Here is a 17,495-nt window from a genome sequence, read left to right on the forward strand (position 1 = left end):
GCAGAGGCGTAAGGTCAACTTAATAGCTGAGCACTAAACAGATACGTGAGAAGAGTAGGACCTGCATCTTAGAATCAAGGAACTGATAGATCCCTAAACTATACATAAGCACTTAGGAAGAAGGTTCTGTGTTTGGCAGGTCAGCTGTAAGTCCTGGCATCTGTGGTCCCGGGCATGATACATAACCTTTGTGCTTTGTGTGTGCCCTTTTCCCCGTGTTAACATGTGACCATTGGCATGAAGTTCCTAATCCCTGCTCCCTAGTCATGAATGGAATGCATCCAGACAATTTGTGAGGTTAGATTCAGTCTTTAGCAATTTTGGAACACTTTTCTCATTAGTATGAGTAGTGAGAGGAAGGAAGTATAATTTACTTCTGCCACAGACTAGAGGCAGGGGCCAAGGATCCTGGAAGTTGCCTTTGATCTAGTGATGGCCACTCATTTACCTTCCTGTTGGTTGCTATGGCTGAGGCCCACCTGCCACAGCCACCCTGTTGGTCTGAGAAATGGATTAGTCCAAGCCCCTCAGTGTACACATAGAGGTCCCATTTTAAGCTGTTGCTGCGCTGGTAATGAGGATGGTGGTAGTGGTGGTGGCCATAAGTTGCATTTAATGAGTTCTTTCTATCTGCAGGCCCTGTGAAAACTATTTACTGATAACCTGCAGGTATGTGTTATTGTTCCCATCTAACAGAGGAGGAAATTTGGCTCAGAGAGAGGAGTTTGCCCCTGATGTCACTCATTAGCAATTAGTGGAACCCTACATTCAAACTCAAGGTCTGCCTGGCTCTAAAACCCATGCTTGAATCTTTACATCATGCTGTCTTTTTACGTATATGAAGAAGATAAATAAGAATATGAGTCTTGTATTTTAAACACCACCTGTGTTATTTATAGGAAGGAACTTTTATAGTTTAGAGAAGAGGAGGAGCAGAGTGGAATGAGGGAAGGATTGAAATGGTAAGATACTAGGGAAAATTTTAATGAAGAAGTAAGCTTTACCAAAATTAAAAGGTTAAAAAACTTAAAAAAACAAGGTGCAGAACCGTATAACATGCCACTGTTTGTGGGGGGAGAAAAGCATACACACATTTACTTGTGCATACTTAGCACATCCTGGAAGAAGAGCTGAGAATCTGATAATGGTGATTGCCTTCAGGGAAGAGAACTAGGTGGCTGGGGAGGAAGGGAATTTATTTTATCTGTAAACCCTTCTTTACCTTGTTTGAGTTTTGCCCTCGGAAACTAAATATAGCTAATTTTTTTGAACTAAACACCCAGCTGAACTAAATCAGTACAGAGTCCTCTATACTGAGTGTTCATTATTCAGGATCCTACAATTACAAGGTTACATAGGAAAGTTGACGTCTCTGTAATTTAGAAATAATTGCTTATGAACTAATCATTTATCAGAGCTAGTCTCGGAGTGCCTAGGTGGCTCATTCAAGGTTAGGCATCTGACTCTTGATCTCAGCTCAGCTCCTGATCTCACGGTTTGTGAGATCGAGCCCTATGTCGGGCTCTGTGCTGACAGTGCAGAGCCTGCTTGGGATTCTCTCTCTCTGCCCTTCCCCTGCTCGTGCTCTCTTTCTCTCAAAATAAAATAAATAAACTTAAAAAAAAACAAGATTGATGATGAGAATTGATCCTTAGATACGGAGTTAATGATAATACCCATGAAAATTCTATTACAAAACAGAATATAGGGGCGCCTGGATGGCTCAGTTGGTTAAGCGTCCAAGTCTTGGTTTCAGATCAGGTCACGATCTCACAGTTTGTGAGATCAAGCCCTGCATTGGGCTCTGCGTTGACAGTGCAGAGCCTGCTTGGGATTCTCTCTCTCTCCCCCTCTCTCTCTGCCCCTCCCCCACTTGCTCTCTGTCTCTCAAAATAAATAAACTTAAAAGTTTTCAAAAAAAGAATATAAATGTTGAAAATCTTGAAGATTTATAAAATGAAATTATATTTAACAAAGAATTACAAGGCAGCAGGAAATAACTCTGTTTGTATCTTCCAAAGTGGGAGATCAATAAAGTTTAGAGCAGTAAAATCAAGTTATAAAGAGTTAAATTCTTAGTATATAGTTTTAAAGATATAAGAACATTCACTGGAGAAACTAAATAATATAACCAACCAGAAAGTGACGGTGGAAATGGGAAGAACACTTACCAGCTTCCACATCAGTCACGTAGAAAAGCCAGTAGACATTGTCTAAAAGGGACATTATAAGAAACAGTGATTTAGATCTATTAAAAAGTGTCTCAGTCAGTTAAGCGTCTGACTCTCAATTTCAGCTCAGGTCATGATCTCCTGGTTCATGAGTTCAAGCCCCAAGTCAGGCTCTTTGCTGACAGCATGGAGCTTGCTTGGGATATTTTCTCTCTCTCTCTCTCTCTCTCTCTCTCTCCCCCCTCCCCCCCCCCGCCTCTCCCTCTCTCCCCCTCTCCCTCCCTCTCTATGTGCCCCTCCCTTGCTTTCTATCTATCGCTCTCAAAACAAATAAATAAACTTCAAAAAAATCTTTAAAGCTGTAAGGATAGCCATTGTAAGAACTAAAAACAGACTATAAGCCCACCACTTATCAGAAGAAAACAAAAAATAAGGAATGCAGAGATAATACTGCTAAAGATAAAAAAAAAAAAAAAAAAAAAAAAAAAAAAAACACTTTTAAACGGATCCAGTATAACCAAGGTGAAAGAACCAAAGTGTCGGGGCGCCTGGGTGGCGCAGTCGGTTAAGCGTCCGACTTCAGCCAGGTCACGATCTCGCGGTCCGCGAGTTCGAGCCCCGCGTCAGGCTCTGGGCTGATGGCTCGGAGCCTGGAGCCTGTTTCCGATTCTGTGTCTCCCTCTCTCTCTGCCCCTCCCCCGTTCATGCTCTGTCTCTGTCTGTCCCATAAATAAAATAAAAACGTTGAAAAAAAAAAAAAAAATTTTAAATAAAAAAAAAATAAAAAAAAAATAAAAAAAAAAAAAGAACCAAAGTGTCAGTAAATGTAAATGGGATAAACACATATTAAAAGGAAAAGTATCTCAGATTAAACCAAAAAACAAAACCTAATTCTGTGATGCTGTATACAAGAGAAGCATACAAATCTAAATAAGGATGATGATAAAAGAATGGGAAAAAACATAACAGACAAATATAGACAAAAAGGAAAGAGGTGACACTAACAGCAAAGTTAAATTCAAACCAAAAAGCTGAAAAGTTTCAAAGGCAGTTTTTCATGATAAAGGATACCATCTATACAACCTGTTATGAGTATTTCTATGCCAAATAATTCAAAAGAAAGCATGTACCCTTAAGTTATGACATTACTAAACAAGAAATAACTTTTTTAAATGTTTATTTATGTATTTTGAGGGAGAGAGAGAGAGAGCAGAGCATAGGAGGGGCAGAAAGAGAGATGGAAAGAGAATCCCAAGCAGGCTCCACACTGTCAACACAGAGCCTGACTCGGGGCTCAATCTCAAGAACCATGAAATTAAGACCTGAGACAAAATCAAAAATCAGACACTTAACCAACTAAGCCACCCAGGTGCCCCAAGACATAACTTTTTAAAATAATGAATTAAGCATTCAACTTACGTTGGAAAAAGAACAAGAAATTCTTTTAATAATTTATATTTAAAAAGATTGAATCTATAAAAGAGATATAGCTACTAGTATGTTAAGCAACATTACATGGAAATAAGGAGACACTACAGATTGAAAGAGAATTAGGAGATATATCCGTGAAATACAGTGTGTGGACTTTGGTTCCTGATTCAAAAAAATTAACTAGAAAAACATTCATGAGGCAGAGAAGTTTGAACATGGACTATATTATTTTTTATATTGAAGAATTTGTTGTTAATTTTTAACTTTTTAAAGGGTCATCTTATGGAGATATATATACTAAAATATTTTTGGATAAAATAATAGGATGTCTGAGATTGGCTTCAAAATCATCCAGGGGGAAAGGGGAAAAGGCTGGCATATGGTATGGAAGAATTAGCCAAGTGTTGTTAATTCTTTTTTCTTTTTTAAGTTTACTTATTTATTTTGAGAGAGAGAAATGGAACACACAGGCCAGAGGGGAGGGGGCAGAGAGAGATGGAGAGAAAGAATCCCAAGCAGGCTTTGTGCTGTCAGCTTGGAGCCCTAACTGGCACTCCATCCCACGAACCATGAGATAGTGACCTGAACTAACACCAAGAGTCGGACATTTAACCAACCGAGCCACCCAGGCACCCCATATGTTGTTCATTCTTAAAGCCAGATGATGGGCACATGGGAGTTCGTTATACTATTATACTGTTATATTTTAATATTTATCTTGAGAGAGAGCATGAATAGGGGAAGGGCAGAGAGAGAGAGAGAGAGAGAGAGAGAGAGAGAGAGAGAGAATCCCAAACAGGCTCCATGCTGTCAGCACAGAGCCTGAAGCAGGGCTCAATCCCATAAACCATGAGAGTATGACCTGAACCGAAACCAAGAGTCAGATACTTAACTGACTGAGCCACCTAGGTGCCCCCATTATACTACTTCTAAAATTTTTGTATATGTTGAAGCACCTGGGTGGCTCAGTTGGTTAAGCGTCCCGACTTCAGCTCAGGTCATGATCTCACGGTTTGTGGGTTCTAGCCCCGCATCAGGCTCTGTGCTAACAGCTCAGAGCCTGGAGCCTGCTTCAGATTCTGTGTCTCTTTCTGTCTCTCTGCCCCTCCCTTGCTTGTACGCGTGCTCTCTCACTCAAAAATAAATAAATAACCATTTCAAATTAAAATTTTTGTATATGTTTGAAATTTTCACAGTAATATTAAGTGAATGAAAATGGTTGAATAATAAAAATGCAAGTGATCTTGTAGTAGAAATGGTGTGTGTGCTATGATCATAACTATGTCAAAACAGGAATGAGTATGGAAGAGGTATTATAATTACATTGGTATGGTGGGATAAGGTAGCTTCCCTGATTTCCAGATTCTCTATAGCATAAATTTTCCTTCTGTATTTTTATGGAAGTTTGGGAGGTATTGTGACCCACTTCACAATCCCTCATTACATGTGCCACTCTTCTTATTGTATGACTGTGAATGCCTGTGTTAGCACTTATCTTGGAATTAGGTGCATGTAAGTGACTCCTTGGCTGGGCACTCTTTGAGAATCTAAGAGTTAGTGCCTGATGTATGGTTAGTGCTTGGTAAATGTCTGTGGTCTGAACTGGTGAAGGTGTGTGGCACAGTTTCCTGCAGAGGTTAAGGATAAAAGGGATGTGGAATGGGCCCTTTGATAAAGAAGCTCCAGGTGTCAGCTGGAAAGCAGAATTGAGAAAATAGAGAAGGTTAAGAAGTAAGGCAGTTCCAGGGTTGAGGCCATTCACCGCAAGAAGTGCAATGACAGAAAGGGGAACAGGTGTTGGGGGGTCAGGGGCATCTACATAAGACCCCTATTAGAAGGGATGATCAGGGAGGGAGGCAAGGGCCCACATTTGTGTGAGCCCTCAGCCCCAGTAAGGACTCTGAAGCCTGAACCGTTCTTGGTTTTATTCCCCAGGCCTGGTGAGTAATGTGGTATTCACCAGTCACACCACGGAGCAGAGGCACCCTCTCCTTGTCCAGCTGCAGACCCTCATCAGGGCTGCCAATCCTACTGCAGCCTTCATTCTTGCAGAAAATGGGATTGTCACCAGGTAAACTTACCAAGTTCACTTCACCCTATAGGAGCAGCCACTTTCTCAGACACCACACTCTGGCTATGGCCCACAGGGTCTTTGTACTGTATCTAAGACCTGGGCATTTATAGAAGTGCTTTTGGTGTTGCGCAAAAATCAGCAAGACGACCCCATGTGTCAGTATCCTGTACTGTTTTGAGAGATTTTGTCTTGATGGATTCACATTTTCATCCATTAAAGAATGAAGTCAAGACTCTCAATATTACTTGTATTAAGATGTGAAAGAAATGGGATAGAGAACGTAGAGAAATGAGCTTTTTACTTCATGGACTTGGGTCCAAATTACAAACTAAAAATAGAGAATTGATGACTCTGTGTGTGTGTGTGTGTGTGTGTGTGTGTGTGTGTGTGTGTGTGTGTGAAGAGGAAACATCTGGTCATAAAGCACATTTATTTGCTCAATAAAGATATACTAAAAGGTACATACTTTTTATATAATTTTGACTTTGAGCAATGTAAATATTTTACATATTCAGAAATTAAATTGACAAAGAGGGATAAAACTAAATGAAAAAGTGAATCCATTTGTATATCAAAGTAATAATGACCACACACAAAACAATTAATTCAAATAACTTTTAAACATAAACATTGGAGGGGTGCCTGGGTGACTCAGCTAGTTAAGCATCCCGACTTCAGCTCAGGTCATGATCTCACGGTTTGTGGGTTCTAGCACCACATCAGGCTCTGTGCTGACATCTCAGATCCTGGAGCCTGCTTCAGATTCTGTGTCTCCCTATCTCTCTGCCCTTCCCCTGCTCGCACTCGGTCTCTCTCCAAAATAAATAAACATTTTTCAAAAATTTTTAAACATAAACATTGGAACCCTGATTTCAAACATCACTTGTTAGATAAGGAAGATAATAAATATGAAGTGGGAAAAGGGAAGAGAAACCCTGTGAATGGACTCAATATAAGTTCAGTATTTCAATTAAAAAATGTGTATTTTCTAGCTCTTCCCATTGAAAGGGACCAGAAATACTAATACCACAGTAGAATAAATACCCCTACCTTTAGGTCCTGGTTTCTACATATACCAGTTCCCAATTAAAGTTATCAGCACTCCTTAGAGAATTGGCTGATTACAGGTCTAGGGCAGGGAAAGTACAAGGTAAACCTGGTACATTTTGTGCTAAAAAAAAAAAAAAAGCAAGGAGACACTCAGAGATTAGTAGAGATGTGCCAAAAGGATGCAGGAGCTAGCTCAAGAAGCTCTCACTGGCCACACTGGGACACGTGGAGCATAAGAGAAAACAATTGTAATAACAGAGTATAGCACATGGAGTAAAATGAGTCCATGGTGATACTAAAAAAATGGGAGGGGCAGGATAGTAAATCTCCTTTAACACTAATAAGGATTTTTAGAACTAGCAAGTCACCATTTTATAACAGTTACTATAGCACTTGATTTAGGCAAGAATCATCATTGAATACTAAGAACGGGTGGGTGACAGATTGTTGATGAAAAGGATATTAACTGTTCTCAAAGTATCACTCCATGGACTACTTACTGCTTACAGTGAGAGGAAAGTACCTTCACAGTGAGAGATGTAGTAGACCTGACGTTAACTAAATGATTAAACTTAGCAAGGCCATTATTTGCACAGATTGACATCACATGCTTCCTTCATGTGATGCTCTGGGAAGGACACAACATCACCTAGGTATTAATATGACCAAAAATATTTAACGGATTCTAATCATAAGGAAACAACCAGGTAAATCCAGATTGTGGGACACAAGACAGCCGGCAGGTACTCTTCAAAAATGTCTACTCCGTGAGAAACAACAACAGCAAAGTTAGAAGAATTATTCCAGATTAAAGGAAAATAAAAAATTTTTTTAATGTTTATTTTTGAGAGAGAGACAGAGTGCAAGCAGGGAGGGACAGAGAGAGAGGGAGACACAGAATCTGAAGGAGGCTCCAGGCTCTGAGCTGTCAGCACAGAGTCTGATGCGGCGCTCGAACGCACTGACTGCGAGATCAAGACGAAGTCAGACGCCTAACCGACTGAGCCACCCAGGGGCCCCAAGATTAAAGGAAAATAAAGATTGTAAATTCAGTGAGCAATCTTGGATTGGTGTAGATCCCGGGTCCCAGACCTCTCCTGCAAAAAAGGGAAAATTTGAAAATGGATTAGATCAGTACTTCTCCAACTTTAATCTGCATATAGATCTCTTAGGGATCTTCTTAAAATGAGAGTTCTGATTCAGCGGGTCTGGAGTGGGACCTGGGATTTTGTTTCTCGTGAGCTTGCAGGTGATACTAGTACTGCTGGTCCACAGTATTGTATTCCTTGGATGTGATAATAGTATTGTGCTTCTGGAAGAGAATGTGCTTGTTCTTGGGAGAGGTATACTGAAGGACTTAGGTGTGAAGTAACAGAAATAAATGTATGCATATGTGCTTGTGTGTCTGTGGAGACAAAGGGGAGGAAGCAAAATGGGCAGATTAAGATTGATCATCCTAATTAACGTGGGTTTTTCTGTATGTTTTCAAAGGAATGAAGACATTGAGCTGATTCTCTCAGAAAATAGTTTTTCAAGTCCTCAGATGCTGCGATCTCGATATTTAATGTACCCCGGCTGGCAAGTATCATCATTGAAAAGTAGCTGAGGTTTCTTTGTAAACACAATGATATATTTACAGAAAAAAAAAAAAAAGAAAGTGAAATTTCAAGTGTTCTGCCAGGGTGACAGTGGCCGCTGGGATGGCCTGCCATGTCCCAACAGCTGCTGGTCGTGCCAGGAGCCCAGTGCCCCACACATGTTGGGCTCCAACTTGGGGGCCTTGCTGGATGTTGAGACTTAGGGAGTGGCTCTGTGGGCACCAAGCACACGGTGTCCTTTGTCTCCTCTAGCCTCTAGTGAGGGTGAGGTGGCTGGCACAGAACCAAGGAGTGACAACCTTACCACGAGAGAGTCATTCCTAAGAATACAGTCCTCTAAGGGATCCCACCTGACAGGTAGGTTCCCTGCTGTTGTGGCCCAAGGGATGTTTATTCTCTCTTGGCAGCCTCTCAGCCTATGAACCTCTCCTCTGAGGGGAGAAGGAAAGAGAGTGCCAAGGGCGCTGTAGTGACACCAGGGCCAACATCACTTGAGCACTCACTGTGTACTACACATTGTTCTAAGCTTTCCAGGACAGTAGCCACCAGCCGCATTTGGCTATTTAGTAAAATGTAAATTAATAAAAATTAAATAAAATGTAAAATTCAGTCTCTCAGTCATACAAGCCACATTTCAAGTGCTCGGTAGCTACCTGTGGCCAGCAGCTACCACGTTGGGCTGTGCAGATCCAGAATATTTGCATCGTCACAGAAAGTTCTGTTGGACAGTGCTACCCTAAGAGCTCTACCTGTTATCGCACGAATCCTCAAGCCAAGCCTGTGAGGTAGGCTGTATTACTTTCCACATTTTAAGGATAAGGTAAGTGAGGCAGCAAGGAGTTAAAGGCGTGTTCACATTCATACAGCCAGTAAGCGAAAGGGCTGTGGCTTTCACACCCAGGGTGTGCGGCTCCAGAGCCGGTACATGCAACCATCATGCTGTGCTTGTCCCTGTATAGAACGGTTAACTGGGTTCTGCCCTGGTGATGGTTCAGGGGAAGACAATTACTAAAGCTTGGCCAAAAGTATTCTCTCGTGTTAATTTGGATTATCTTTGTTATCCTTACTCACTTCCCCCAGACACCTCTCTGCATTCTCCACACCACCCCTTGTGTCACCAGTATCTTTTTAGACCAGCAGAAAAATGATTGTGCTGTGCTGTTAAAATAACAAGTCCAGGAGCACCTGGGTGGCTCAGTCAGTTGAGGATCTGACCCTTGGTTTCTGCTCAAATCATTATCTCAGTTCGTGGGTTCGAGCCCCGTGTCGGACTCTGTGCTGACAGCCAGCACGGGGCTGGCTTGGGATTCTCTCCCTTTCTCTCTGCCCCTCCCCTGCTTGCACGCTCTCGCTCTCGCTCTTGCTCTTGCTCTCCCTCTTGCTCTCCCTCTTGCTCTCCCTCTCTCTCCCTTTCTCTCCCTTTCTCTCTCTCTCTCTCTCTCTCTCTCTCTCTCTCTCTCAAAATAAATAAACTTTAAAAAATCCAATGTGTGAAATTGAAGGCTGTTAGGCATATTCTTAGAAGGAATCTCTGATTTGAGCTACATACTTGCTTAAACAGTGGGTAAGTAGATCATTCCTTATGCCTGAACAAGACAATTCCATCCTAGCTAAAAAGAAACAGATGGAGCATCTGAGCATCTGAGGTGAAACCCTCCTCTCCAGTGACTACAGCTACTCACCCTTTTCCTGCCACACCTCTGGGCCTGGTGCTGAAATTCCTGCTTTTTCCACGTAGTGCCTAGGGAAGCACCCATTCTCTAATCCATGGTGACTCATTCTTGGGAATTGTTCACATGAACCTAGCTCCAGGTACAGACTTTCCTGCAGACAGTGATCCAGGAAAAAGCCAGGTGTAAAGGATTCATTAGAATGCTCTGTGGGGGCACCTGGGTAGCTCAGTCAGTTAAGCATCCGACTTCAGCTCAGGTCATGATCTCATGGTTTGGGAGTTTGAGCCCCACATCAGGCTCTGTGCTAACAGCATGGAGCCTGCTTCAGATTCTGTGTCTCCCTCTCTACGCCTCTCTCTCTCTCAAAAATAAACAATCATATTTAAAAAGTTAAAAAAAAAAAAGTCTCTCTGTGAACCTTTAGCCTGAAGCCTTCCCTTGATCAGCCCTTGCAGAGAATCAATGATGGAGGGGGCCTCAGAAATCACCCTTCAGCACCTTCCCCTTCTGAGTCCCTTCCTAGGAATCGGGTAATTTAGTCTTTTAACAAGATGGCAGCCATCAGACTCCTGCACATCTGTATATTTTCCCCCTTCCTCATTGGGTCAGGGTCACCACCTCAGAGGGAGTAGGCTTTAGCTCTAGGATATGCTCAGCTCTGTGCTGTACAGATTCTCAACATCCCCTACCACAACCCTCTCTGTGCTCATTGACCCTGCCCACATCTCTCCTAGGCTTATTTCTAGTCTGGGAGGATACCTGTTCTCTTCCCTTAGCCCCTCCCAATTTCACTATGGATTCGGGCTCTGAATAAAGAAGCCAGAGAGGCCCATGGTCTCCCATGACTTGTTTGGATGGGGAGAGGGCAAAAAGAATATGTCAGTATTACAAAAATGTTATGCCACTGCCTTACTTTAAAGAAAGCACAAAGAGTAAGATAACTTTCAACAATATATATGATATAAAATTCAGACCTGTAGTGCTATTTTATTTAAAAAATGTTTAATGTTTATTTTTGAGAGAGAGAGATAGCATGAGTCGGGAAGGGGCAGAGAGGCGGGGGTGGACAGAGGACCCAGAGTGGACTCTGAGCTGACAGCAGAGAGCCCAGTGCAGGGCTCAAACTCATGAACCATGAGATCATGACCTGAGGCAAAGTTGGATGCTTAACCGACTGAGCCACCCAGGTGCCCCTGTAGTGCTATTTTAGAGCAAAAGAAACTAATAAAATATAATAGATTGGAAGAAGATGTTTGCATCATATGTGGCAAAGAGTTAATATAATATTTGAGAAGTTTATTTTGATATTGAAAAGTAACCTAGTCCATGTAGATGTGGACAGTTCACTTTAGAGCAAGTATTAGTGGCAGCCGTGGTAACAGAATTCCATTTTAGTAATATTCAGAAATGTAAAATGATGCCTCACTGTTGTTTTGATTGACATCTATTACATTTAACCAAAAATATCTGTAAGAATCATTGCTGGGGGCCCTGTGAAACTGAGACACTCATGTGCTACTGGGAGTGGTATAAATTATAACCCAGGAGATGGTTACACCCTTTACTGCATTGATTCCATCATGGGGATCCATCTCAAGGAATTCCTTCAGCAGAAGGAATGACAATTCCATAACTTTGGAAGCTGGGTAATGGGGGTGTATTGCAATGTCTTTGCATGTGTTTTAAATTTTCCATAACAAAAACTTAAACTTTTTAAGTGCTCTGAATGTGGCATGTTCTTTTAGTTTTTTTTTTAAGATTTTTTTTCAATTTTTTTTTTTTTTTTAATTTTTTTTTTTTCAACATTTATTTATTTTCGGGACAGAGAGAGACAGAGCATGAACGGGGGAGGGGCAGCGAGAGGGAGACGCAGAATCGGAAACAGGCTCCAGGCTCTGAGCCATCAGCCCAGAGCCTGACGCGGGGCTCGAACTCACAGACCGCGAGATCGTGACCTGGCTGAAGTCGGACGCTTAACCGACTGCGCCACCCAGGCGCCCCAAGATTTTTTTTCAATTTTTAAGCAATCTCTACACCCAGTGTGGGGCTTGAACTCACAACCCTGAGATCAAGAGTCGCATGCTCCACTGACTGAGTCAGCCAGGCATGCTTGAATATGGCATGTTTTTAATGAGTTTGTGGTTGGCATTATGTCTGCTGAATTCAAAACTGAGAAAATAGAGCAGAGATGCCCCAGCCCTTTGGTTCCTTCTGGGGAGTATACACATCCAAATGTACAGTCTGTTAAGTTGCCCTCAACAAGGGTGGGGTACAGTTAAGGCCCTGAGGAAGAGCTCCAGGAGTGCCAGGGAGGACCCCCAATCTCAGGTGGCATACCGGTAGGCTTCAAAGGTAGATGGGGTCTTGGGCTTCAGGGAACTGCTTGTCTGCAGAGGTGAGACCTCCCTGCTCTAATGGGGCAACATGCTTCCCAATCTCAAGATGAAAAAGACATACACATATTTAAAACAAGTGTTTTATACATAAAATGGCACATAAGTAAGAAGGAACTCAAAGTAGTTCATCCCAGAGTAGCATATAATAACATTCAAAGCCCCAATTACTCGTACTTACAATTTTTTAAACCTTTTAAGGTATGAAGGTAAATTTGATGCTGGATCAGTCTTTCCACTAATGGTTCAGATCTGCGTATGGTTTGGTCGTCCTTTGGAGAAGACTCGTTTTGTGGCCAAGTGTAAAGGTAAGCCTTGGTTAGGACATGTCCCAGACCCTAATAAAAGAATACCCAGAGTTGTCCCTGCTTCCTGGCACCATTTTAGTATTATGTGTGTTGTCATGTCTCCTCACTATTGGGGTCTGAAAACAGAGGGATTTGAGGACCCAGGAGTACCCCGACCCTGGGAAGAGTGGCAGAGCCACTGGGGAGGGTGTGGTGGAGGGAGGACTTACAAGCCCCGGTCCCTCAAGTGGGGATCCTTCCCAGACCCTAACTCTCTCCCAGCTGTGTGCCCTGAACTTGGCCTCTGCCCCAGGGTGGGTGACAGCCCTGTCCTCTTCTTCCACCAGCAATTCAGTCTTCCATCAAGCCAAGTCCCTTCTCTGGAAACATCTACCACATCCTGGGCAAAGTGAAGTTTTCAGGTAACTGGGGAGTTGGATTTGGGAGTCCTGCACTATGGAATGCTTACATCTCATGATGTGGGTTCATAGTTTCTACTGATGCTCTGCAGAGCACAGATGCCTCTCAGACTCTGGAAAACCCTCCCATGTGGGCCTGACACCAGTAGCTCTTCTAGTTCCCCCACCTTGCTGCAGGTGCTGCTCCACAGTGGAAGATGTGTTCTCTCTTCCCCCAGATGTCCTGCCCAGAGCCTCTCCTCACAGCTCTTTGACTTCCTTGTTCCAGAGACTCACACACCCCTTTCAAGCCATCCGTGGCCTCCTAGACCTGTCACCAGGAGTTGCCCCAGTGCCGAGCTCTCCAGCTCCACATCCGTTTCTGCCAAAGTCTTCAAGCCTTTAGCCTTCCTTCTCCCTTCTGTCCACTAGTTCTGTTTATCAGCCATAGACCTCTGGAGCCCTCATGACCTGAAGTCTGTCCATCCTGGCTGGAGGTGGTTAGTTAGTCAACTCAACATTGAGAAAGGGGAGAATATTCCAGGGAAAAGGCATAGCATGTGCTTTGGAACCAAGCAAAAAAGGCATATTTCAGGAACCAAAAAAGGTTCACTGTGGCAGGGACCTAGTGGGACTGTTAGGGTGTTTGTAGCTGTCACAACAGCAAACACCAACTCAACTAGCAGGTGTTAGCTACATAATGAGAAGTCGAGAGGTCAAGCAGCATAGCAAGGCCACGGAGGACACAGGTAACGTGGGTCCTTCCAGTCTTAGTGTGTCAGGTCCCCACCCCTCGTTGTTGCAGATAGTGCTGCAGGTCTAGGTGTCCCACCCAGACACAACATCCAGCTGATAAGAGAGGCTCTTCCTGTGGGTGGCTTTATCAATACACACAGCTTTTACTGAGGCATCTCCTGCCAGTCTCAGCAGACTTCTCCTCTTATTGGCCAGGATTGAGTTGCTGTGCCTTCCAGGACCCATCACCCATGGGGAATTGGTATTGGTGAAAGGGGGAGGCTGGACAGGCAACAGTCAGTGTCTGCCGTAAGGAGCCACTGAGAGTTGTAAGCATGGGACCATCTGGATTTGGATGGGAGAATTAGATGACATCACCTATATAAAAGAATCTCTCAAGGTCCTGAACCCATACTTTTGGCCTAATTTATGTTATTGAATCTGAAACTTTGGCCCCTTACTGAAGCCCACTTCCCTCAGGCTCCAACAGACCTGCTTCAGAGGTCATAATGCCTCCACCTTTCCTCTCACCTTGTTTTCTTCTTTATTTAGACCTTCTCTTGACCTTTTTGTTATTCAAGGTTAACCTCTCTGTGTTCTGGATCCCTTTTTTCATCCTGCTTTTTAGGGGAACCTTGCCATTTTCTTGGGTCACCACTACTAGCCCCCAGCTTCTTGGTCTATAAACCCAATCTTTCCTGTTCCTATCATGTGACCTTCCTGCCACACTTGTGTGTTGGTTGACACACCCTCTTCCCTTGGCTTCTCAGGGCTCTGCTGAGACCAAAAGGGCTCTCTTGTATTCCCTTTCTGGGTTAGTGGTTTCTACCTGATTACCAAATCAGCCAAGCCAGAAACTGACATTGCTCCTCCCTCTCTTATTTCATGCTTTCTAGCTTGCCACCAATCAGTTCTCCCTCCTGCGTGTCACAGGAATCTGTCCCCAACCATCTGCATGTTACAATCTTAGTGTAGCTTTATCTTTTTGGGGCTCAGGGCCTACGTGTGTTCTCCCTGCAGACTCTGAGAGGACCATGGAGGTCTGCCACAACACTCTGGCCAATTCCTTGAGCATCGTCCCAGTTTTAGAAGGACCCTCGCCACCACCCGATTCCCGAAGCACACCTCAGGACAGCAACGGGCAGCAGGAGAGCTACCTCGTGTTCATTGGCTGCTCCCTGAAGGAAGAAAACATCAAGGACTGGCTGCGGCAGTCAGCTAAGCAGGTGGTTTCCAAAGCCCAGACACACCAGGCACAGATGTGAGCAGCACACCTCGGAGCTGCTCCTGGCTGTGGGGTAGAAGCCCCTTCATGACCTCCCTCCCGGTCCGCCCTTCACAGGCTCAGCCAGCACTTTCAGGGATGCTTTGTGATTGGGAGGAAGCCACCCAGGGCAGCCTCAAGGCAGACCTGGTCTTACAGCCATTTCTAATTCTACTGCCAAGGCAAACTGCAGTTATTAGGTGGCTTAACTAGGTCCTGGGTGAAACCTGGCCGTTCCACGTGGATCCTGGATCAGCCTGGCAGTCTAAACTCAAACTCAAAATGTCTTTTCTTAGCTGAACCTAAATCAAGGGCTGTCCTGTGTTCTAAGCCCAGAATCCTTTTAAATTTGGTTCTCTCTCTAGAAAAGAGAAATGACAAAGATACGCTTATAGCTATTTGCAAACCAAGACTTCAAGCACTGATAGCAGTGAGCCCAGGGCCCTGGAAACAGGTGCAAGGGAAGAGGACGCTTGCCTGTAGAGGCACACAAGCATCTTTAGCCCAGTACTGCAAAGAAAAATAAAACCCAGATGAAACCCAGTTAAAATCCTCTAATATGATGCAAGCTTTGGGTACTAGGCCTCTTAGCACAGCCTCAGGGTTTTGGCCTGAGTTAGAACCCTGGAAATAGAGTTGGCTGGGTTCTGGCTCCTTTGCAGATGCTTAGTTGGAACCTGTCTTTTATACTGAGGAATGGCTGCCTGTGGGCTGTGTCTTTCCATTATAAACTGGTGCTTGACTAGGGGACTTCATGTTGTCCCTTTGTCTGCATATCTGTCACTGGTTGGGCTTTAGAGTTGAGGATCTGCACAGACAGGAACGTGCCTATTTGCAAAAAGCACCGGTGTTTCCTCTGCTGCTTGCTTCCCCTGGCATACAGGGTTCTATGTTGGGAGGGTGGTCTCATTGAGCACACAGGCAGGATATTGTGTCCAGGCCATGACCGTGCTTGTGCTTTCCCTGCTGCTGGGATCTTAGTCCCGTAACTAGCTCCCAGAGCCCTCACCCGCCATGTACTCTATCAGCTCTTTGGAGACCTGACCCCTCCCTTCCTTCCTTCATCTCTGCACAGAAGCCTCAGAGGAAAGCCCTGAAGACCAGGGGGATGCTGACCCAGCAGGAGATCAGGAACATCCATGTGAGTCCCCTAAGAGCCCAAGGGTATCCTTCTGGGCTGGCACAGCTCCATCCTTTCGGACTCCCTGAGTGAGGAGCCTATTTGTAGGGCATGCTGGATGTTGTGCTTCTCTGAGACCACAGAGGGAAGCTGGGCACAGAGAAACCTCAGCCCATCCAGCCTTGTAGCCTGAAAGAGGAAGAGGGTACCAGGTGACCTCTGATGTGACCTGGGCATGAGATTGAGAAGCAGTGCCTGTAGGAGGAAGGGATGACAGGGAGCCCTGTTTTGTCACACCGTTGAATCTGCCACAGAAGTCCTTTTCTCCTCCCATCCCTCCATGCTAGATAAACCACAGTTAAAATAACAAGGGCCCAGAAAAAACTGTCTAGATCCAGAAGCTACTAATAGGCAGATGGCGGAATCCTGGGACCAGCACGAGAGGCTCTTTGATGAACCCCCCAACCTGTAAGCTGACCCCCAGCCTGTGGCCCAGTTCCCACCTCCACTGAGGAGGGGCTTGGGGATAAAGGCTAAAAGGGACACAGAATCCAGGCTCCATAACAGGCTGTGTCGCTGTTCCCTGTAATGAGTGGGTGGGAGAGAATCTGGGACCTCAGGAGCCCTTGCTTTGGACTTGAAGAGGCCCGTTCATTTCCAGCCCCTGTTCTTGGCAACCCTGGGTGCTTCTGAAGAACACACCCAGAAGGCAGTCCTTATAGTATTTGTTCCCCCAGAAGCAGACCTTGAACATGGATTTGAGTGCAGGTAGCTTATTCTGGAAGTGCTTCTTAGGAGTCACCAGCAGTAGGAAAGTAAGGGGGAGAAAGAAGGGGAGACAGCTAGGGGTGCCTGGGTGGCTTAGTTGGTTAAGCATCTGACTCTTGGTTTTGGCTCAGGTCATGAACTCATGGTTCGTGAGTTCGAGCCCTGCATCAGGCTCCATCCACACTGACCATCTGGGGCCTGCTTGGGATTTTCTCTCTGCCCATCCCCTACTCACATTCTCTCTCAAAATAAGTAAATAAAACTTTAAAAAAAAAAGGGGGGGGGAGACAGCTAAAAAGACTGTGTTATCAAACCAGTGCCACTGAGGACAAATGGAGTTTAATCCCATGAGGGGCTCCTAGAGTTCCTCCTTGAGAGCTGGGGAACCTTCATCAGTCACTATTTGAGGACTGCTGAGGGGAAGTGTTAATTCCCTGACATGTCTAGCCTTCCTTGGGGCAGAGTAGGCTCTCTTGCTAGGGAAATAGGCATGTTTATTTGTTTCTAATGAATAAGAAATGATACATAGTGGT

General features: G+C 44.4%; 1 protein-coding gene across 4 annotated transcripts in view; it reads left to right on the forward strand.

Moving 5' to 3' along the window:
* The window catches only part of DNAAF9 (dynein axonemal assembly factor 9), a 130,917-nt gene that overhangs the window by 111,134 nt on the left and 2,288 nt on the right, over window positions 1-17,495 (forward strand). For all 4 annotated transcript variants that reach the window (XM_086701797.1, XM_086701798.1, XM_086701799.1 and 1 more), the window contains 6 exons: window positions 5,538-5,673; window positions 8,218-8,304; window positions 12,592-12,698; window positions 13,025-13,099; window positions 14,831-15,036; window positions 16,150-16,215. In XM_086701797.1, coding sequence (XP_086557923.1) covers window positions 5,538-5,673; window positions 8,218-8,304; window positions 12,592-12,698; window positions 13,025-13,099; window positions 14,831-15,036; window positions 16,150-16,215 — 677 coding nt within the window. The remainder of the gene's footprint in view (window positions 1-5,537; window positions 5,674-8,217; window positions 8,305-12,591; window positions 12,699-13,024; window positions 13,100-14,830; window positions 15,037-16,149; window positions 16,216-17,495) is intronic.

This window comes from Puma concolor, chromosome A3 (genome assembly GCF_028749965.1).
Source record: "Puma concolor isolate L17-30 chromosome A3, mPumCon1.1.hap2, whole genome shotgun sequence".
Taxonomy (NCBI): domain Eukaryota; kingdom Metazoa; phylum Chordata; class Mammalia; order Carnivora; family Felidae; genus Puma; species Puma concolor.